The sequence below is a fragment of the Mercenaria mercenaria genome, unplaced genomic scaffold (genome assembly GCF_021730395.1).
Source record: "Mercenaria mercenaria strain notata unplaced genomic scaffold, MADL_Memer_1 contig_1781, whole genome shotgun sequence".
NCBI lineage: Eukaryota > Metazoa > Mollusca > Bivalvia > Venerida > Veneridae > Mercenaria > Mercenaria mercenaria.
In genome coordinates this window covers 50,012-72,702 of record NW_026459785.1, presented here as the reverse complement: position 1 = coordinate 72,702, position 22,691 = coordinate 50,012, and the positions used below count along the sequence as shown (strand labels likewise).

The 22,691-nt window shown below is 33.8% G+C and overlaps 1 protein-coding gene across 2 annotated transcripts in view; it reads right to left on the bottom strand.

Annotated features, from left to right (window-relative positions):
* LOC128551865 (fibrocystin-L-like) overlaps positions 1-22,691 on the bottom strand; it is a 37,308-nt gene continuing 14,617 nt past the window's right edge. The window contains exons 12-30 of one of the 2 annotated variants that reach the window (XM_053532792.1): positions 21,963-22,331; positions 20,348-21,831; positions 19,953-20,115; positions 19,253-19,519; positions 17,589-17,843; positions 16,952-17,200; positions 15,603-15,773; positions 13,550-13,777; positions 10,138-10,909; positions 9,605-9,715; positions 9,296-9,390; positions 6,589-6,837; positions 5,055-5,261; positions 4,134-4,460; positions 3,105-3,388; positions 2,260-2,637; positions 1,787-2,047; positions 1,313-1,445; positions 1-55 (exon numbers count right to left, since the gene is read on the bottom strand). In XM_053532792.1, coding sequence (XP_053388767.1) covers positions 39-55; positions 1,313-1,445; positions 1,787-2,047; positions 2,260-2,637; positions 3,105-3,388; positions 4,134-4,460; positions 5,055-5,261; positions 6,589-6,837; positions 9,296-9,390; positions 9,605-9,715; positions 10,138-10,909; positions 13,550-13,777; positions 15,603-15,773; positions 16,952-17,200; positions 17,589-17,843; positions 19,253-19,519; positions 19,953-20,115; positions 20,348-21,831; positions 21,963-22,331 — 6,020 coding nt within the window. In that variant the 3' untranslated portion in view covers positions 1-38. Of the gene's footprint in view, positions 56-882; positions 1,446-1,786; positions 2,048-2,259; positions 2,638-3,104; positions 3,389-4,133; positions 4,461-5,054; positions 5,262-6,588; positions 6,838-9,295; positions 9,391-9,604; positions 9,716-10,137; positions 10,910-13,549; positions 13,778-15,602; positions 15,774-16,951; positions 17,201-17,588; positions 17,844-19,252; positions 19,520-19,952; positions 20,116-20,347; positions 21,832-21,962; positions 22,332-22,691 lie in introns of those variants that run through there. The other variant, XM_053532791.1, reaches the window with a different exon arrangement.

Here is a 22,691-nt window from a genome sequence, read left to right as displayed (position 1 = left end):
CACTAATGGCCTTCTCCGTCTTAATAATGAAGGGTCAGTCAATTTGTACTTTTACCTATCAGATGAAAAGGAGAGGTGTTTATCAACTTTACATTTATAATTTCATAATTGTATAATCCTTAAAATGTAAATAGCGTAAATGTGAGTAATCTTAAGCATGTAAGAGTGTAATTTTTAAATATGAAAATGTTTTTAAAAAAAATATGTAAAAGCTTGCCCTTCAAGATAAGGTTAAGACACAGTAATTTCCTGTAAAGTAGTTGTTTTCACGAAACTGTATTTATTAACCTTTCATAACACAAATTAGGCTTAGAGCACAATTATCTTTTGCATGTAAATATACTTTTCAGACGAATGGTTAAGGTCGTTGACTTTGAGTCACTTGCCCTCAATGCGTTGGATTCGAAAACTGATGGGGTTAGAATTCTTAATGCGCGTGGCTTGTTTAAGATCCATGGTTCTACCCGAATGTCTGTATGGGGACCTTATGGGATTCCCCACAATTTAAAGCTGTAAAACTTGTCATATTACATAATTGGTGACTGTGACCTTAAACTGCACAATATCAAAAAATCAACTTTTTTATTTGTTAACCATTAAAACAACAAATTTTTATCTTGTTTCGAAGAAAGTACTTTTTATTTATAATAATTTCATAAACTCAATAGAGTGACTTTATGAACAGTACTAATGATAAGTTAATACAAGAAACTCATGACAGATTGTCAATAATAATGAAAATAAATAAAACATTTTGAAGAATGTGAAAGTTTTTAAAAAAGTTAAAATTCAGTTAATCAGCAACCATACCACTGCAAAAAAATTAATGAAGTGGTAAATACTTTTCCAGAAAGAAATGAAACATCTGGATGTGATTAATTTAAAGCAGCTCTTTCTGAATTAATCTTGTTGCCGTTCAGTTTAGAGTGACTACTGACAGGTGGTAATAATTGCTATTCAAGTGATTATGTTACCTCACAATTGCATTTTATAAGTCAGTTGAGATGGGCGTGAAAAGAAGTCTTTTCTAAAAAAAGATACCAACGTCATTTATGAAAAAAGAAAAACAAAATACAGATTACTTGATCTCAACAGACAGTAAATTTATCGATGCCCGCAAAGTATGTATGTTATTTTTCCAGCTGATTTCTCTCTGGGATTTATCAAATATTCGTTGAATGCCAAGTGTAAAGAATTTTGTCATTGAGATGTCTGAGTGATTGAATAATTAGAATGAATTGTATTCAGATTATATCTTTTTCATACATGTCGTTAACAAATGATATTTTTTAAATATCACCAACTATAGTACCTTTATATACAATTCCCTCATTAAGCTGTACGCCTGGACATAAGTTGGCATAGTCTGTCAATAATTCTTGCTCGAACGCATTTCTGTCATCCTCAGTCGGTAGGACAACTTCAAATACTTCATCAAATTTTAGCTGATATGAGGAAACAATAGCACATATCATACTTGTGTCGTTGAAACATTGCATATTAACTGGTCGGGAAATACATTAAAAGTTTTTGTCATTAACGTCTAGTAAGAATTTGTTGTTATAAGCACTGTAATTAAAGTTTAGTTTCCTTTATTTTTCAGTTATTAAAAGAAACATATTATCATATATTAGTATTGCAGTTTTATCATTGCACATAAATTCCAACAAGTAAATGTATGAGTTCTACAACAAAGTATAACTCGGTTTGAAAAGAATATTTAAAAGAAAACGAAAAAATGTTTTAATGATTAAAAAAAAACACGAAGAAACGTTGTTTTTTTTACTTTTATAGTCGTCGATTCTTCAACAGTCATGTTAACATGTGCCGGGTCTTTTATTGCCAATCTCCAACTTAAAGTCAAATTGTATTCTGGTGGATCCGATAAGACCCTAAATTTCAGGTAATACCATCCAACTCCGGTAACAGTCAGATTATAAAATGTAACCCGACCAGTTTCCTCATCGAAAGACGTATTTAAGAAACCAGTTAAGTTGGCATACACTGATGAATGAAGTAAACTGACTTCTGAAGACCACGTATGTTCCTGAAAACAAAATGTTGAAGTTCGTGAATCCTGAAAAACGATGTCAAATTTTGTACATCCATGTTTTGCATTTGCATATCAATACAAATGCAAAATGAATTACAGTAATGCATTGAAATATATAAAAAGTTCAGCCGAGTCTTAACTAGATTAGGTCTATAAAGGATAAAAAGTCGATGATCATTTGATTTTTTGACATAGCGTTTACTTACTCTCCATGCTATATGTGTAATTATTTCATCCGTATGTTGATCCAGAAGATCAAGACTCACTGTAAATTGGTCATCTTTAAAAATATTATCGTCAGTCTGATTACAAACGTTTATTTTCAGTGGTCTTCCAAACACATTAAAGGGCTTTGATGTCAGGGTGAAAAGGTCTGCTTCATTTGGGTAGATGACGTCAAAATCTAGAATATAGCCAGTCCCACTATGAGAGATAACAAGATCAGTGAAGTTGAACCATCCTTGCGAACAATTAATCGTAAGGTTTCCATTAAGAACGGCCAATGGATGTCCAGTATCATTTCTTAAGTTGACTGTAATTTGCCACGGGTATTCGACTGTTCCAAGTTCCGTTACAGTATCACCCTGAAAACAAATCGTCTTTTTGAATGGATACATCTCATTTCTTATTCATTTGTAGGTATTTTTGGAAAACCTTTATCAAATCAAAAATCATATAAACGGTAGCTAAACAATGCTCACATAATATATATATGAAAAATATTCAAAATATATATGTAAAATATGCAAAATATATTTTTTATAAAATATAATATGTTATACAATACCGGGGTATAACATTATGTTTCTATAGAATGATCATGTACTTTATGATTTTAGAAGCTATGAAAAGCTTTAAAAGAATTTAATATTCGAATGAGCCACTACATTGTAACAAACAGAACTATGTAAAGATTTCTATTTTCCTATGTCGTGTTATAGCAGGCACGTCTTCTAAAAATTACTTCAAATGCAGGCTAAAGATTTTTAGATATTCCATCTCGTTTATCTCTTCAAAGTAGAAACGAAACCATAACCTGTCTAAAACTTACATCTATATCAACTGCTCTTAATTTCGGTTGTGTCTTCAGTAACACTCCTTCGTACTCTGGTTCCGGTTCATCGTAGAAATAAAGATGATGCGGTTTCTGATTGTTGTAAACTATTGAGACCATTTCAGAATCGTCAGACGGAAATTCTATGATCCCACAAACGATTGTTTCTCCGAGAATATTCGAGATATTACCAAGCTGGCATTCATTGACAATTATTGATACTAGATCCGTCAAAGCTAAATAGTCAATGGAATCTGGCAATGTCGTATTACTGCTAATTACTGTAAAAAAGAAAATAATTATTTAGAATTTGGTAATCTACCAAATAAATGTATCTGCGAACGTACACTCTGATCTGTCATGGTATAAGTAGTGTTTGCTTTATAAGGCAAAGCTTTGTTGTAAAAGGACTTTGATGTGTTGAGATAGAAAACTCCAAAAGGCAAGTTTTTCTAAAAAATACAAGTTAATGATTACCCGTTTTACAGAACACAGATACATAATTCTGTATCTATTATTATGCGATTTTATAGGTTATAAAATGGTTGGTGATAAACTAAATATTAATTATTACAGGCACGACGGGATGACTAAATAGAATCAGACGTCACCTGCAGGCCAGCTTCTTAGCTTTTATGTATTAAAAAAACACTGGTTCAAACAGGTGCGGGGCAAATATTTCTATGCAACCAATCCTAACTATGTTGTCACTGAGGTTTTGTGTTTATATATTGATGCACATGTATCTATTGAAAGACGATCGTTTACAGAAATGTAGTGGCCAACAATTTTCATTACCTAGATATATATCGAGAATTTAAACAATATTATACAAAACTGCAAAGAGGACACAGATCAACGGGGTATTTGGCATTTTGGTAGACTTGTGTACATGGCAAATGTTATAGCCTGATTCTAAACGAAACGATCACCGTAAAACAAACTACTACTTTGCATTTCATTTTACAATGATCATAACATATATATCTGATAAATTCTACATACAGACATGAAAAGATCAAATACCTTGTACCGGTTCATCACCAATTTCTATTTCAATATTTAAATCAGATTCAGATCTCTTCCGGCGTCCATTAACGGATGCACTAACAATGTTCACGATTCGCACTTTTGTAAGGGGAATGTCTAAAAACGCTGCCAAGTTTTCAACGATATTTTCTCCAAAGAATTCTGAAACGGATAAGGCGGGTAACCCAAAGGACACGATCATTGTGTTTTGCGAGACAACTTCAATTTGAGCTGGACCTTTGATGGTGAATGTTATCTCTCCACGATTTCTGTCAAAATAATTGGTGCCAGTTTCATTCGTTACATGTGGTTCAAATTCGTTTTCTGCAATACAGTATATATAAAAAGCTTCAATTTCTTAGCTAGTGAATAAAGTGACTCGTTCACACATTATAAGCGAAAACAATATTTCTCTCAAATATCAATAAAATGACGGTACTTTAAAAATGACCGGCGATACGAACTTGATTTAATGTTTTGCAAGGTATCATAATAAATAACCATAACATAGTGAGCATAAATCGCTGCAACGCCTTAAAACAATGGAGAAAATCAACGTTCTTCTTGCCTTTTTTCCATATTTAACATTTATCAACACTTTTTTCAGTGCCGATTATACATTCATTCCCAAATCTGATGTAAATGGACATGCTGAAAAATTTCAGCGCATCTGTGGGCGGGTAGTTGTAAATATTGATTAATATCAATATGTAATATTCCTTTACTTTTTTCGGAATGACTTGTATACTGTTAATGTAAAGTAAACCTTATTTCTTATTCTGTTAAAACTGGAACTTAAAAATCTTATATATATAAACACACACATATATATATATTTGCTTGACAATACGGCTACCTGAAATATCTACTGTTATTAATAAATAAATACATACTTCGGTTAATTTCACAATCATTCACCTTTTGGCATTGTTAAAATATATCTTCCGTTCTTATCAATCCTCGCATTAGTCGCTATTGCAAATTCTCCGTCGACAAACACGTCAAGTCTATTAGGTCCTGAGTACCAAACAGTCAGTTTAATACCTTCATTTGGGCCAACGTTCAAAATGCTATAACGCACATGCCTTGGTGTCGTCCTTGTGAAATGTAATAGGTATGATTTACCTATAACGAAACAAATTATTTATCAATCAACCATTATTTTAGTATATTTAAATCCGTTTTATAAGAAACATAGAAGGAAGTATAAGAGTAGTATATACCATTTATATACCCTGTTGAAGGTTAATAATACTCCTATTTCAAATGCTCTGTCTTCTGAAAAGGCATTGAGTACATACGTTTTTGGTTCTTAAGGTTTGCTTTTTATATATTTATACACGAGCATTTTTGTGTTTTACATGCCATGCCTTTTTGTTTCCATTACGTGTGTAAGAGATTCACCTGGAGGGGATTACTTTTATTTACACTGTCCCATGTCTTTGGAACATGGTGGGGGTAAGAGTGAGGTTAGGTGCACCATAAACCGGTTTAAGCTCCCCAGTGGTGTTTTTGCCACTGACCGTTCCAAGGCGGTGCCCCACTGTGTTCCTTTGTTTGTTCGTTTCGTCTTATGTGTTGGCTTTGTGTGCGTGTGTGTTGTTCGTTTTGTCCTTATGTGTTGGCTTTGTGTGTGTGTGTGTGTGTGTGTGTGTGTGGTGCACGCGTCTGCGTGCTGGGGGTTTCGTTTTGAGGAGGCTACGTTTTTGGTGCGTGGCATTCCCTGTTTGATATTTTTCTTTGTTTTTTTTTGACATATTTGGTTCTATGCGACACATCGTTGACTAAATGCAAAATCATTGCATCTTGTTATTTATTTATTTATTTATTTGTATATCGCGCTGAGCCCTTGATATGAGTTTTCATATAAATGTAGGGTGGATACTTATTACATTCATACACTGTGTCATGAAAATTTGTTTGACAGAGAAAACATCTCTGAAATGTTTAAACCAATGACTTTATAAGAGAAAATGAATCTAACAGTTTCAACGCAAAGAGATCTTTAGTCGTCGAATGCGAATGGAAATTGCATATGTGCAAGGGTGTTATTTATTTATATTTTGAACGACTGACTTGAATATAGCCAATGTCGAAAGGAACGAGTCCTTTACATGTCCACTTTGCTATCAAAGTTTCGAAAATTATTTAAATATAAAATTAATAAAGTAGTATGTAGAAACCAACATAAATCCTCAGAGTAATGCGGTATTGACCTCTGTGGCCAAGCAAATAATCTTTGCATTCAATGTTGTGAATATTAAAATTAAAAATAAACGTAGATTTTACTAAACAAATGAACATATTTGCAACAATACAGTATGTCTTGATCTGAGTGTTAAACTATAACATAAACCAAAACGAGGTCGGTACAAGGCAGAAAAATGCTCCTGCTTGCACATGCTCCTGACACCAGAGAAAAAGAAAACAAATAAAAAAGGAACAACATTACTTGTTGCTACAAGGGCAATGAATAAAGATTGTTTTCTTCTGCAAGTATACTGTATACAGTATCCGTGGTCTAGTGGAACGTCTATAAGATCGATGTAACCATCGCTTAAAAGAGCTACTGGAGAAATCTGACGATTCTTTGCATCTCTATCCATATTCTCTATTGTTAGCATCTTATAATTGAGATCATCCATGCATTCAAACGCTTGCCATCTCCACTGATAAGTGCAATTATTATTTCTTACGACGCCTGTAAAAATAGGAAAGATCAGTAGTAATTTTACAATTTAAAATAAAAAGGTACGGAAAACTGATGCAAGAAAACGCATAAAAACCTCAGGACCGAGGACTGTGTCAACATTTGGATTTTGTTCAATAATCATATCACTGATGGCAAAAACTATTTACAGAACTTTATTTAAGAAATAATAAATCTGTTCCTATATTTTATCAGTTAATAAAACATGGGCAGGAGTTTGGATTCGTAATAATTAAATCACGAGTGCGTAGCACGAGTGATTTAATTATTCGCATCCAAACGACTGCCCACGTTTTATTAATTGATAAAATTATTGGAACATATTTATTATTTCGATTCTAACAACGCAAATAATTCACATTTTACAGTACTACATTTTCAGCGTAATACGTCATTCGGGTAATATGCTGTTACAATTTACCCCCTATGGTTAGAAAGTGTTGCATAGCCAATGGAACGTATAGATATTTGTTTCTTTTTTATCAGAAATTTTGAGAAGTATTCATAAATTAGTAATCTAACAGCTCGCAAACTAATTATGAACAGAATCATCAAATTAGGCGAGTTGACCCTGTGTTACGAGTGACGAGCTTAACTTTTATATGACGTCACATCATTATGACGTCATACTTTGTGTCATACATTTATGATGTCACCGCTGAATCATAATTAGGCTAATTGAATTCGCTCGTAGAGATCAGAACGTGTTTTACGGACCTACACATAAGTCAGTATGACTTTTTATCATATTTATGTTTTTGAAATGCTGTTTTCAACCGTTTGACCCTGAAATAATTCGTATGTAATGGAACTGAAGTAGATCTCTTATGTTACAATCATAGGGGGTGAAATGTAACTGCCAACCATATTTTATCGTAGATTCATGTATAGGCGATTTCGCTGTATGTTTATATAGCAATTGCTGCGGATCGTGTTAGAATTATAATTATACTGACTGTAAGTGAAAAGCTCTAAAACAATTTAAAAGTAGTTATGATATTGACTTCGTAAAGAACACAACTGGCGAGTGACACCTTTGCTCACATTACGAACTTAATATATTATTTTAAGTCATATGCATATGTTACGGATGTAGTATTTAACATTGTGCTATTTCTTATTTAGAACTTCCCTAAAACCTTACAGTGCTTTAGTATGAGACATGTAATTGAGTATTTGTGCCTCAGCATCACCCTTGTTAGGCTTATCACATTGGACGAAACTTTATTAAAGATATATTTTTTTTTGAATTAAGTTACTTTCTGATAAAACAGTAGGATTTCATTTCAAAGAAACCAACATTTCCAAGCAAGTCCTTCTTTTCATATTATTATTGTCTTACCGTGCTGTTAATTGCAGTTTATTAAAAAAATGAAGCTCCTTAATTAATATCTTTAATTCTCCTTTTTTGGAAAGCTTCTATAAGTAAAGCAATTAATATATTTACATAAGACAGTTAACATCTTACCCCTTAATACACTATTAAACCTTTCATATGCTACAGAACCTTTGGAAATCGATTTGATAGTTTCATTTTGTATATTTATACAGCAGTCTACCTTCAAAGTAGTCCAGTAAATATTATTGACTGGCAAACGCTAAAGTAGCTGCACAATTATATCTACCACTTCTCTAAACAAAAAAAAAAAAAAGAAAAACAAAAATATACAAAATAACAACAACAAAACACAAAACACATACTAATCCCCACTGATAACGTGATTCCCGCCGAAACGCGAGGGCGAGTCCATTTTATCATGATTGATAAAATAACCATTCATAATGCTTGCACATTTCTTGACAAGTAAATATTAGTATTTGTTTCATTTTATCTATCCAGTTAGAATGCTGAAACATAGCTCAGTCGGGTAAAATGCAGATAAACAAATCGTTTTGTGTGTTTGAATCCTCATGAAGATTTTTTCAAGGTTTTTTTCCTATTCGTTTACATTTTGTTCCCATATTTTCTTTTCTTTCTTTGATGATTTGTATTTACATATATATCTTTATATAATATAATATTATGTTCATTATTCGCTTAAACTTTTCTCATCTGCCATACCGGCTTTAGATATTTCTCTGTCGTGTTGTAACAGATCACCTAATGGAATCTAATATTTTTATGAAAAATGAAATAAAAATTAAATGTCGATGCTGAGTTTCGAACCCCACCCCCACACCCCACTCCGCCCCACCGGCAAAAGATATGTTTATCATGGAGAGTATGCTTTACCTCAGCTCATTTGTAATTGGTACTAAAAGAAGAAATATTTCGATTTTAACATGTTAAAAAAATGTTGAATTCCCTAAGTTCCATTTCAATCTATTTATAGTCATGTTTGTAAACATCAAGTTATCGTTGGGGCATAGTATGGTGAGTGGCACATCTGAAAGACAAATATTTTTCACAGTTATTAAATAAAAAAATAACGATTGAAAATTGTATTGCCTTTGTTTGGAGCTATTTCCTCATAAGGTATCCTTGTCCCATCAAGTTCAGTTACCATTTCTCTAGGAATTCTGCTGTAATCGATTGCTTCATGTCTGTAAATGAGTTCGTAATATTTAAGCTCCCTTATATATAAAAGATATTAAAGAATGAATTTTCAACATAAATGAAAACTTTTTGAATTCATAAATAAATATGATTTGCGTTACCAAGTACAGAAATGTTCGGTATAGATTGAATGATAGCTATTGCCGAAGTAAAATAAGATATGATTGTATGCACCTGTCTGTGATATTGAAATTCACTTACTCCGACATTGGAATTACAGCCCCGCTGTGACCAAGGAAAGTTCCATCCAAATCTTTAAAGAAACCCAATCGGAAAACATTACAGTCTATCCCAAAGCATCGATGAGAAGTTCTGTAACAATTGAAATAAACTTGTCAATGATAAGTATTGTGAAACTGTCTGAGGTTAAATAAGTAAGGGAATGCTTCAATTTTGACTTTTTTCATATCTTATTCCGCCTAGAATGACAAATATCTCTAAAACAATAAAATTATTCTGGTTGTTAGCTCTGATTAATACGCGTCATTAAAAGCAAAACGTAGTTATGCAATAATTAAGTTGATACTGACAGAGGATGCGAATCAGGTCACGCTTTACTCATAGCGATGTTCACAATTGAAATTCTTTCTGGCAAAACACTTTCTTACTAAAGAGTTCGGAGAAGAGCTTCCTCTACGTAAATGTTATCTCAAAGTTTCGAAACAAATTTGCAACCCACCATATAAAGGTGAGATATTACTCATGCATCATAATGAACGAAATATAATAATTACCTAATATATGGTCTTTGAAATAAGACTTTGTTAGCATGTTCTACATCGAACATTGTAACTCTTTCAGAATTTATTGGACGCTGAAGATCATTTCTTGCTAGATTTGTTGTTATAGCGTAATTCTTATTGCATGTGGAATCACCGTACTTTGCAAATGTTACATTTTCTATTTTTGTCATTCCACCAATGATATTGTATGTCGGAAATACAAGCCCTACCATCCCCTCTGAAAAATGCCAGTATTGTCCTAAAATTGCAGACGGCAAGAACCTGTTTGATCCTAACCATACCATATCACCACAATTAAATGAAGTGGTCTGTCCAATGAATGTTGTATTTCTGATTTGAATTGTTCTATTCATATAACTCTGCTTGGTTGAGTACTGATTTATAATGACCGCTCCAACTCCAATCATATTTTCTATAAGAGTATTTTCTTCAAAAACTGCATTGATGTTTCCCTCGTACAGTAGTCCAAAGTTAGTGTTTTTCCAAGCGATAAAGCCAGTTATCTTGACGCACATTGTTCTTGTATAAAATCTAGGCGCCAATACCGCTCCGCGAACGTTGGAGTATACCTTGTTGTTTTTATACCTATCCGAAGTTACATCACATGCTAAAGCCGGAACATTGAATGCATCAGTTTTAGAATCGGCTACAAGATTGTCTTTCAAAGTTAGATTCACCGCCCGCATTGCTTCAATACCAGTACCTTCGGAACCTATTATCAGGTTGCGTACAAGACTTGTGCCTACTGATGTTGTCTTTAGTCCTGCCAAATACAAAATGTACAAGTCAAACTTTATGTCTTCGTAGTTTAATAACATGTACGTATATATCATATTCAACTAAGCATCTTCGTCCATATATTAAGTAAGGCATATACACTACTTTTACTTTGGAGTTCCAGTGCATTAAATCTGAAACAGTCTTAGTTCTGCATTTCAATAAATATTGATTCACATAAACACTGTAAAATATTATGCTTATTTATCTTATTCTTTAATCACTAAATGATACATTTAGATTCTTGAAATGAATCATGGCTGTGTGTGTGTGTGTGTGTTCGGGTTTAACGTCTTTTTCAACAATTTTTCAGTCATATAAACGACGGTGTCTACTTGTAGCAGTGAGCCCAATGCCCAACTTTATAGTGCTGCCTCACTGGAATATCACGCCGTAGACACGTGGCATGATACCCCACCCAGTCACATTATACTGACACCGGGCTGACCAGTTCTAGCACTATCCCTTTAATGATGAGCGCCAAGCGAGGAAGCTGCTAGTACCATTTTTACGTCTTTGGTATGACGCGGCCGAGGGTCGAACCCACGACCTCCCGCACTCGAAGCGGACGCTCTACCACGACATGGTTGTAACTTTCGTTTTGTTTTCATATATGTTTAAAGCCAGACTGGCTATATAGTAAGAAAGTTATAAACTTTTCAATGGCTTGCATAACTCAATGGAAATGATAAATACAAGGGTAGATTAAATAACATTTTAGATACCTGCTTTTGTTTTGTTTTCTTAATTTTAAGTAAAATTATTTCTCAAGTCATTTTCCCAACCAAAACAAAAGAATGTATCATGCATTATATATTAAATTCAAGTATCTTAAGAAATAAATGTTATTTAAATGGGTACTTGCCAAACAAATATTTAGTTAAATGTAAATGGCGTCATGAAAAACTGGCTCAGTGGTTGCCCTTTTTCTTAAATTTCAACCTGCTGTATTTTTCATTTAATGTTCCGATTTTAAAATCGTATCATTTTATGAAAAGCTTGACGATGGTTTTCATATAAATTCAACTTAAGGTCAGACATTCTTTCCCTTTCAATGTCAAAGATTTTAGATACAGTAACATATCGATTACTTAGATGCCACCGGAGGTCGGCAACTATATTTGATAAGCTCCGATATTCAGTTTAAGGAAAACATTATCTCAATGGTAGAAAAATCTATAAACATGGAAGATGGATAACTTGCAGAAAAATGAAAAAAGATTATATGTCGAAGAACAATCTGACGAAAGTACTTGATCTTTTAAACGAAGACCTGAGAATGACTCATTCACATTCGTCTTCTGTATATATTGGATTTCCGATATTGCTATTTTTATTTTCCCAAATCTATTTTTATTTGAACCAGTCAGAAGACTTGTTTCAACAAGCATTTGGCTGAACCATCAAAATAGCGTCGAATGTCAAAGGTTGAGAAAAATGTGCAGTCATCCGGGGCTCGAACCCGGGACCCCTAGCTTACCTGGGAGTGCCCTACTGACTGAGCTAACCGGCTGTCTGACACCATACTTGACCAAGTCCGTACCATGACATATGATTTCTCTCCAAACAAGAGGGCGTAGTCGCGATGTGGTCGTCATAAAAATTGTAAATACGAAAAACCCAGGCTAAATATAATTTTTATAAAAGTTTACTTTAACATACAAAATGTTGTAAGTAACGCTCTGATTGACTATCGGAAGGGTCGTCAGAACGAGGCTATCAATAGCACGTCTTCAGATCCTATGTGGGTAGCGTTAATTGGAGATGTACTTTAGTCAGATTGTGTCGAAGAATATCATTCTTTAAAATAAAAATGAAATATTTATGGTTCAAATGTTGTTATGTAAGCTGTACAGCTACGGTTTACGGTTATACAATGCATTGTTTAAACAAGATCAAGTATTTAAATACTTAAGGATAGTTTTATTATTATACAGAAATGATGTTTTGATGAAATCAAAGATGACTCCATTGCATGCTTGAACTCTGTAGTTCCATAAATAATTACACTCAAAATGACAACTAATAGTTTCTCCAAGTTACCACAAAGGCTACGTGATACTAACTAATTTCCTACTTTATTTCACACTAACGGGTACATTTCAATCTATAAGTTCATAACAGCCTTTCGCTGATATAAATATCAACTATAAACAATTAGAAATATATTTCGTATAACCACAAATTTGAAATATTTAGATGGCATGCTTACAGGCTAAAAATTTGTCAGGAATAAGAATGCGTTTGCTAAAACAGATGAATAACATTGAGAATCTTCACTTTCTGGTGAAGGATAGATTGATCTTCCTTGTCCACGAAACACATACTGCAAGAATATTCTAAGTCTTTACTTAATGTACTTATAGTACCCAGTGTCCAATGCACATATTATGAAGGTTTATTCATAATACATTAATAACACACGCACTTGCCTTATTCAATAGTTTCATTCTAGCCAAAGTCTGACGCTTCTTTACTTTGAAACTAAGTGGTAAGAAACTTGATTAAAGGTTCCTGAATTCTAACCAAGTGTTCTATAATTTCGCATCAAAATTATTTTGTCTGTAAATATAATAATTGAAATTTTATATAACAGTCTTTAACATGAGTATTAAAGAAAACCTACCATGATTTGCATATATGACATTATCCGTGACATTTAGATTTTCTATTCCAATTAAGCCAACTGCCGTGTTGAAACCATTGTGGAAAGAGCAGTTAGTTAGTGACGACGGTTTGATATTGCTAACATGTCCAACATTAAGAAACACCAATGAAAACCTCGGGTCATATATATTCCAGAAGCCATACTGACCCGTGTGATAAAACTCAACGTTTGAAAGCCTTGCATAACCTGCAGTGAGAAACGTTTATGACAATTAACAAACTCAATCACATATGCAATTTGAAAAAAAGTTCAGTGCATTGCAATGACGAATGTTGCCCAGGGAGTCCAGTATAAGTAAAAGATAATTGGTAATGTAAATAAATGTGTAAGCACATTTCTAATAACTCCTGAAAAAATCAGATCAGTTATGATTATGACAAGGGATGATATTTATTTCGTATGTTTTTGCTATCTATATATGTAGATTCGTAATCCTTATATCATGCAATGTGAACACGACTGGTGTGCATAATTTTATTTGATATATTGCCTGTGTAATAGGTTGATTCAATAAATTGTGTCAATAAACTTCGTATGCCTAAATATCAAGAAGATCCAGACAATTTTACAGAACCAAGATCAATGCACATTTGCAGAATCAAGGGCACATCCAGCGGCATAGCCTTCCCCTGCGAGCATTTCCTGTAGCAAGAGGAATAGGAAAATGTCTCAGAGACAAAGGTAAGTAAGAAGAATAACGTGGGTATTCAGTCTGAATAACATTTTCTTGTTCTAAAAACGACTATGCACCCTGATGCATAAGCATAGGTAAGTTGTATACCTTTCAAAACTTACTTTTGCATTTGTTTTGATAGATTTTTTTTTTGCTGAAAACAGTAAGCACTTAATTTTCATAGAGCTTGACAGCGACGGTTTTGCTCTCTTTGCAAGGAATTTGTACAACAGGACTACTAAAATTGAATGATGTAACACATATAACCTTCTTTGAAGCTTTTGTCACTTTTGAAATTACCGGCCTTTCCTGATTGTTACTCAGCCGATGTTATTTGATAATGAGGGTCAAAAATAACCAATCTATGTTTCGTTCCCAGTGAGCAACTCGGAATTATTCTTGGGATTACAAGTTTTATATTTTTCGACAGTCTGTGTGGTGCAATCTAAACAATTTGACTTTTGGTCTAATGTCAACAAAATAGGGACCCATCTCGCAAAAACTCTCTTTCGTTTCAAACAGCCTGTCAGAATGCGATGAATGGTCCCTTCTAAAACGCCTATAGTGTGTGTTATTTAGAATGTAAATATCGACAACCTTCTCTGCCACACCCCTTACGGCAGCAATATATTTGTTGCTGCAGCAACAGGCCTGCCTAGACGGTTACAGACTTGAAGACTTTCACCCCCTTGAAATGTTAACCAAAAGAAAATCTTGTCACTACGGTTAAAACATGTTTTGAAGTTATTTAAGTGTCAACTACCAATGCGATTACTGAAAAATGTATTTATATTTTATATACAATGTATAATGTGTGACACAATACATATCACATTATATACAAATTGCAGTTGAAGTAGTGAATCTGAATTTTTTATGTCGTACAATATGCATGTGATAACTATTACACATCCAGATAAGTTCTTTGCGCATTAATCCAATTTTAAGCGAGAATTATATATCTATTAATGGATCGGTAAGTAGGGCAATTTGCAAGATTGCCGGTTAAATAAGAAGTTTCAGAAAAGCTTAAACAACATGCTGAAAATAAAAACAATGAAAACAATAGCATCATTCACGGTCTTAAATGTTATTAATGTGCTCACCGTTATTTTTTTTATTATTTTCCATAATTTAAAACTTTGAGGACTATCTCTATGTACTAAAAGACTAATAAACACATGTTAGATAAACAAATTTAATATCAGATGAAATTTAACACATTTTACGATTTCCATACCCGATTTATTTTATGTAAACAGTAAAATTATATTTGGCAATATACGCGAACAAAACGGTAACAACAATTGAGACTGACCCAAAATAAACTCTACTGACCGGTATATGTCTTCTCTTTGTCAACAATATGTCCGACAAGCACACGGGCTCCAAACGCTTTCTTGTCGAATTTACGCGTGTCTTCATCCGTTATTTTTATGTTGTGGGATAAAAGGCCAACGGCTGCCCTTAAAGTAAATTTTCGTCCATTTTCTAATGTTTCGGTGTGCACTGAAAATAATATTTTTATATTATCTATTCCGATGACAGAAATAAATACAATTGACATAATGTAATGTTGTTTTTTCTAATTATTGCACGAGCTAATTTGTTTCCTGTAAATAAGAACTTGAGTGAATTCTACTTAATAAAACCTTAACCTTTCAATATTAATTCTGGCCAACTGTTATTAACATCCATGAAGTAAGCATAAGAAAACATTAAACAAGTCGATCAACAGAATTGTCTTCAACCTTAGTGTTTGAAAAAAATGAGTAAGTACTAAATGTATACGAAATTGTGCAATCGGATTTGAAACAAACAAAACAACAACACTTTATTACTGGTCATAGGTAGAAGCGATGGGTATAGGTGGCGTTCAATATAAGAAAGGGTGACAATGATCGTGACTTAAGCGTGCCTGTTATGTTGCAGATTTTATTTCTTTGGCTGGAGTCTCATGCTGAGGAGATACTAGGACTAGCACGCACAGTTGAAAATGTTCAATCTACATGAAGATAACCATATAAATAAACGGACATTATACTATCTTCAGTCTTAGAAATAGGACAGTCCATATATAACTCCTGAAGAATGCCCAAATAGCCTATAGTATATGGGAAATCACAAAATGTCAGCTGCTAAAGGGAAGACAATATAAATTTTCTAAAATAACTTAATATTAAGGAGAGCACGAAGAAACCTGTTCAACAAGTTATTGATACAACTTTGTTGACTTTTATCTAAGCCTTGCAGAAAGACGAACAACAAATAAAATATTTTTACATTACAATACAGATAAAAGAACATATAGGTATATTTGAATGTATTCAAATAAAATTTGAACACCTCTTGTATATGTGTTTCAAACTCTCTTGATTTTGTGAAGTACGAAAATATATTAAATGACAAACATAGTATATAATAAACAAATATTACTTAATTAAATCGATAAAAAGATCGTTTAACACACAGCATTCAACCTAGCAAAATAACAGGAGGCACAGTTTGAATCATTCTGTTAATATGAGGTTATGACATGTGCAACAACCCTTTACGCTACCTTCCACCTGTTTAAGTGGAAATATAGTATGCAGAGTGATTGATCACATGACTTCAAAGTACAAGAACACATAACATATTGCATCTTACACATGTTCTTGCAACTATTAATACAACTGAACACATACCAATATGTTGAAATTTTAGCGTATCATTCAATGCTATTGTGACCTGATCGGTACCAACAGAATCTATTTTGAATGTTTCAGATTGCCCCGGGCCTAACCCTGTTGCACTTATGACGATTTCGTCTCCTTTGGACCATCGGACTTTTTCCAAGAGCACAATTCTTCTTGAGCCTAAATTTGCTGTATCATCAAGGTAGGTCCAAGCTACTCCTTTATCTTCCCCAATGAGGTCTAAACCACCGAATACACCTGAATTGAATCGATAAAAGTGATGCCAATCCAAATTATAAAAATTATTTAAGCCTGGTAATTTTGCAGAACCTGATATAACCATATTTCAAAATACCTACTGTTGAAAAACGAAACTGTGATTATAACTCGATAGTTGTGAAGAAATAATGTTTTCTCTTGCGACAATTTTTCCAAATCTGCCAAATAAATAATTAGAAGAAATTTCTGCGGGTGAAAATCATAATCACTTCAATTGATCAATTGATCGGCTGTTTTGCTTTGTACCATTGTTTTGAAAGTTAATCTATCAGTCCGTACATTTGTATTTAGATCAGTGAAGAGAGTTCAATTCTGTAACAGCTAGAGACCATTCAGAGTCGTTTGCTAATGCAGTAAATATACATACCAATAGCCCTGCTTCCAAGGGTAGCGCCCTCTACATTAAATGATGACGATGAATGATTACCACGAAGAGTGATTGTAGCAAGTCCATCAAAAGGGTCATCTGGCCAACCTATGATCAGTCGCCCGCCTTTTATTATAATGAAATCCGCTTCAATATTATAAACTGCTTCTGGAGCATTGGCAAACTCGAGAACACCATGTAACAGCAGATTTCTAAGCTTACATATAGCAGTTAGATTAACCAGTACCCAAGTATCTGACGAATGAAAAAAATAAAATTTATTACAATTTGCAGGTATCTTTTAACTTGTTTAAGCCTGACGAAAACTCTCAAACTAATATAATTGCCATAAAAGAATCGCAGGAACATAAACTCAACAATATCTTTCGATTAATTCATCTTTACGCATCCTGATATAGGTTTGTGAAGTCAATGTAAAATAAAAATGCAGCCGTTTATTGTTTTTCACAAAATAATGTCGGATTAGATTAAAACATATATAATCTATCTATCTACACCTTTTTCGAAATTATTTTCCACGGGAAAACATGTTTCAAATGTGTTTCTCTCTACATAGATCTAGGATGATTACTTAATACTTATCTTCGTAAAATACTAACGATATAGCCTTATTATGGGGGGCCTCCGTGGCCGAGTGGTTAAGGTCGCTGACTTCAAATCACTTGCCCCTCATCGATGTTGGTTCGAGCCTCACTCGGGGCGTTGAATTCTTCATGTGAGGAAGCCACCCAGCTGGCTTAGGGAAGGTCGGTGGTTCTACCCAGGTGATGAAACAATGGACGGAGGGGCACCTGGGGTCTTCCTCCACCATTAAAAGCTGGAAAGTCGCCATATGACCTGTGTCGGTGCGACGTTAAATCCAAAAAAAAAAAAATTAGTTATTATGATACCTAATAGACGAGGATTAAATTATCTTAAATTTTAATTTTCGAATTATATTTATCCTTTCTTTGACGTTCCCTCCACTGATACACATCCCCTATTTTCCATTCAATATTCAAAGCAGTCATTCTGTGATGTTAACAATCATCGAGTAAGCTAATACTCATTTGATCAAGAATCTAATTTAAATATTAAACTGATTATCCTACTTAATAGTGTGGAAATAAGAGTTACATCATGTAGGAATAATTAGTCAATTATGGCTTATCAAATTGCTTGCTGTATTTTTATAAATTGCTAGGATGGTTTAGATAAAATATATATCATTATTGGTTGTGTCATAATGAACGTTGATTGCGGTCTTCCGTTGGTGAAACACGGTGAATACAAGCGTGTCAAGTTTCCTATGTTTTAATTTTATACATGTTGTTTAAGCAAAATGCAACTTTAGAAAACATGATACTAGTGATTGCATATAGACATAATATATCTGCAGCTTAAAAAAACTTACATATATTTATTTAAATCATTTAACCAAGCAAATGCAAAGTTTTTGAGACTGATGAATTCGTATCTTAGCTGTCATTTTCAAGAATACATTTAGATGTATTAATAAAATGTTTGGAATCGTCATGACATTAATTCTACTACGCACAAAAAATGTTTAACCCGAATAGTAGAAATATCGGTAGTTAATTTGATTCCATTTTAATCAAAGAAATAAAAAATGATGAAATACCATACTTCAAATTGACGCTTACGTGGTAAAATTTCAACATTATCAAAATCCCGTGGTAGTCCTGCTCCATTTTTTCCGACGTTTTTCATGTACCCATCACTCCAACGTTTCCAGATACTTGTGTCATGCCAGTAATGAAAACTAAGAGGTCGATGCTTCGAAGGTGGAGTTTTATCTGGGTCTGGCGGAGGCACACAGTCCACGTAAAAACACTTGTAAATTTTAAAATGAATCTGTGTATCAACAATACCCGTTTCAGCATGATGTTGCGATTTGCTAAATGTATTTACTGAAAGATAACAAAGCCTTTAAGCCAAAACCTTATACATATAATATACCCGTATTGTACTACATATAAGTACTGATTCAACATTTGCATATATACTCAACGCTCTGTTAACAAGTTTCGCAAAGCGGCAGTAACAGTTCAGTCTATTTTTAACTGATAGTGTCTAGAGAAGCTATATATTATCTTTCCTGAAGTTAACTGGACCATGAAGATAAGATGAATATATAGAAAGATAGTGAACTGTGCATCTAGGGACACAGTTTTACTCTAAACAGCTGACTTCCCCATACGTGATATCCGTGAGGATACACGTTCGAATTATAAACTACTATAGGTAGAGAAAATTTACACAAACCAATGACCATGCACCCCAGTAAACAATACAACTAACCGAATAAGAATAGTGTAAATTACATAAGAGAAATACTGGTACCTAAGAATCTAATTTCCTTGTTTAAATTGTTCCAATTCCAGTCGCCATATGAGCCATTGTGGTGTTCAATATTTCCGGACGAGGCGTTTATTCTTTCACCTTCGACCGAAAACCAATCAGGAAAGTTAAGAACTGTCATCGAAATAAAAAGAAAATCCCTTTCCTGTAAAGATCAAACATTTGTGAACTATGCTGCTAATATAAGAATTAAAAACAGAATATAGTTTTTTTGTAGTGCATATACAAATTTAACAAATAATGAGAAGCCTAAAGGAATATTTGATCTCCTGGTTTATCCTTACATGGACACATTTTAAAATAAATGTTAAGTCAGTAATACTCTGAACCTTCATAAACAACATAAATTGTAAAAGATTAACGTCAGGAGAACATACCTCTAAATCATAAAACGTTCCATAGAAGCTGATGTTGTTAACTGGAAGTACGTTTTCAAAATAGAATTTGTATGACGTATTGTTTAGCAAAGCACACGTCCATCCATAGTTATGACTAAACCTTTTTTGAGCATAAGGTACTGAACTGTTTCCATATTGATTGGTAATAATGAAATTTCTCCTTCTCAAATAATATCGACTGTTATAATGATAATAATTGTTAAAAGAGTATCTATGCCATTTATATTTTGGAGGACAGGTACTTGCAGGAACTCCGATACTAAATTCAGGTGCCGGTTCACAATCGTGCGGAAGCGTTCCAGTAGTTGGGAGGACTGTCGAATTGCCATGTTTTCCGTCTATATCTAGTATAATTCCTTCCCAATCCCAAGCAAATATGGCTTTGTTTGGGGTATTGATATACGCAGCAGATTCCACATGGTATGTAAATCCCCCACAGTATACAGGGCAGTGTAGCAAGCTTCTTGTCCATCGGAATGCTGCACAGTTGGTTTCATTGAAATTTACAAAACTAACATTCCGAACTCTAAAACCTCTACCCAGTGGAAAAACAATGCCTCCTTGGGTACATCCGTGTTCCTTTGTTGTTTTTCCAATTATGACGCTATTTTGAACGGAAGGAGAATCTGCAGTGTACCTTGGAAAATCTGAAACACTATATATTTCAATCCCGGCTTGCTGGTTTTGAACAAGTGTAAAGTTAAAAAACTGGACAGCTCCTATTTTGTCAGCGGCAACCCCTTTATTATTATTCCAGGAAAGTAAATAATCAAATATAGCGACTTCGACCTCTGAGCCACCACAGCCATGTTTACGTGGAAAGTATTCTTTATAGATATAGAGTCCAACTCCCCCTAAAGAGTGGGCCGAGTTGTTTTGAAAAATTTTAAGTGGGACATGTTTCGTACATGAATGCTTCATGTAAGAAGCACCAACCGAATGATAATCCAGCCGATACCAGTAGCCATGATGCGTTCCTCCGGCTACAGCATTGTGTTGAACCGTGTTTTTTGGATTGGCCAACGAGAAAGAAGCTGGTGTTAAATCATCATTTACTAAAGTGGCACATCCGGTCACCTGCATTACAAGGTTGTACCGAAGGGTAATACCTGTCTCACTGCCGTCTTCTAAAACTATACCCCCACCAAGAATATCATATAATACGTTTTGCTCAATGAGTATATTTTGTGAACCTTGAATATTAACAGCTCTATTAAACGTGTTATGAAAACTGCATCCTTGAACATAACTTTTTGACACGTTCCCATTCAAATAGAAGTGAAGTGGGTGTCGCCCTGATCTGAAGGTCTGACCAGCAAACCTAACTTCTGTGTATGCCAAATGAATTTGCACAGCTTGTATATCTTGAATAGGAGAATGAGCATAGATGACAACCCCAAACTGACTGCTTCCAATCTCATCGCCAAATCGCGCAAGACTACACTTGTGAGTACCGAACTGACCTATAAAGATATGCAAAATATATTTTAGAATGTTTCATAGGAAATTAAATGCACGTGAAGAAGATCAATACTATGGATCAATATTCGGTTCATTATCAACGTTTTAACTGTACTGAGTACAAACATATTACCGAATTGAAATCCAGCTGTACATGGTTTTATTTCGTCATTCCATTGTGGATCTTCATTACCTCTAACTATTACATTACGAGAAAGAAGACCAACTTCAGCTCTCATCTCTACTAATCGCCCGTGGAACATTTCCTGCACACTAATGTGTTCAGCTTTTAGAGGCGTGGTCAATTTCAATATTTTCCCGTCCGCAGAAACTTCGGAAATAATTTTCTTTTCATTTTCATGTTGACTTAGTCTGTTACCAGTAGAAGCAATAACAATTTCATCTCCACTTTTCCATTCGACAGGAGCTTTTAGATGAAGTATGTCTGAGCCTTTTTCAGCCGTTTCTGATAAATGTGTCCACGTCGATGATAATGGAATACCTAGGTAATAGTTTGTTAAATAATGTTTTGCATAAGCCAAAAATCGTATCACAAATAATTAAGTATATACCACAATGAGAAGGAGGAATGTATAGAAGAGTGCTTTAGAATTGTCTTGCGATTATGACAGTTTTTTTTTTAAATTTTAAATCAACACCTTATAGCAAATAAATATTATAGTATACTGTAAAATCATTTAATTTCGTGGGCATAAAATTTCGTGGTTTTGGTCAAAACGGCAATTTCGTGGGGACATGAATTCGTGGATTTCTACTTCTGAACATAAAATGAAAGGGAATTTCACTTGTTCGTTGGGATTAAATTTCGTGGATTGACTCAACCACGAAATCCACGAAAATT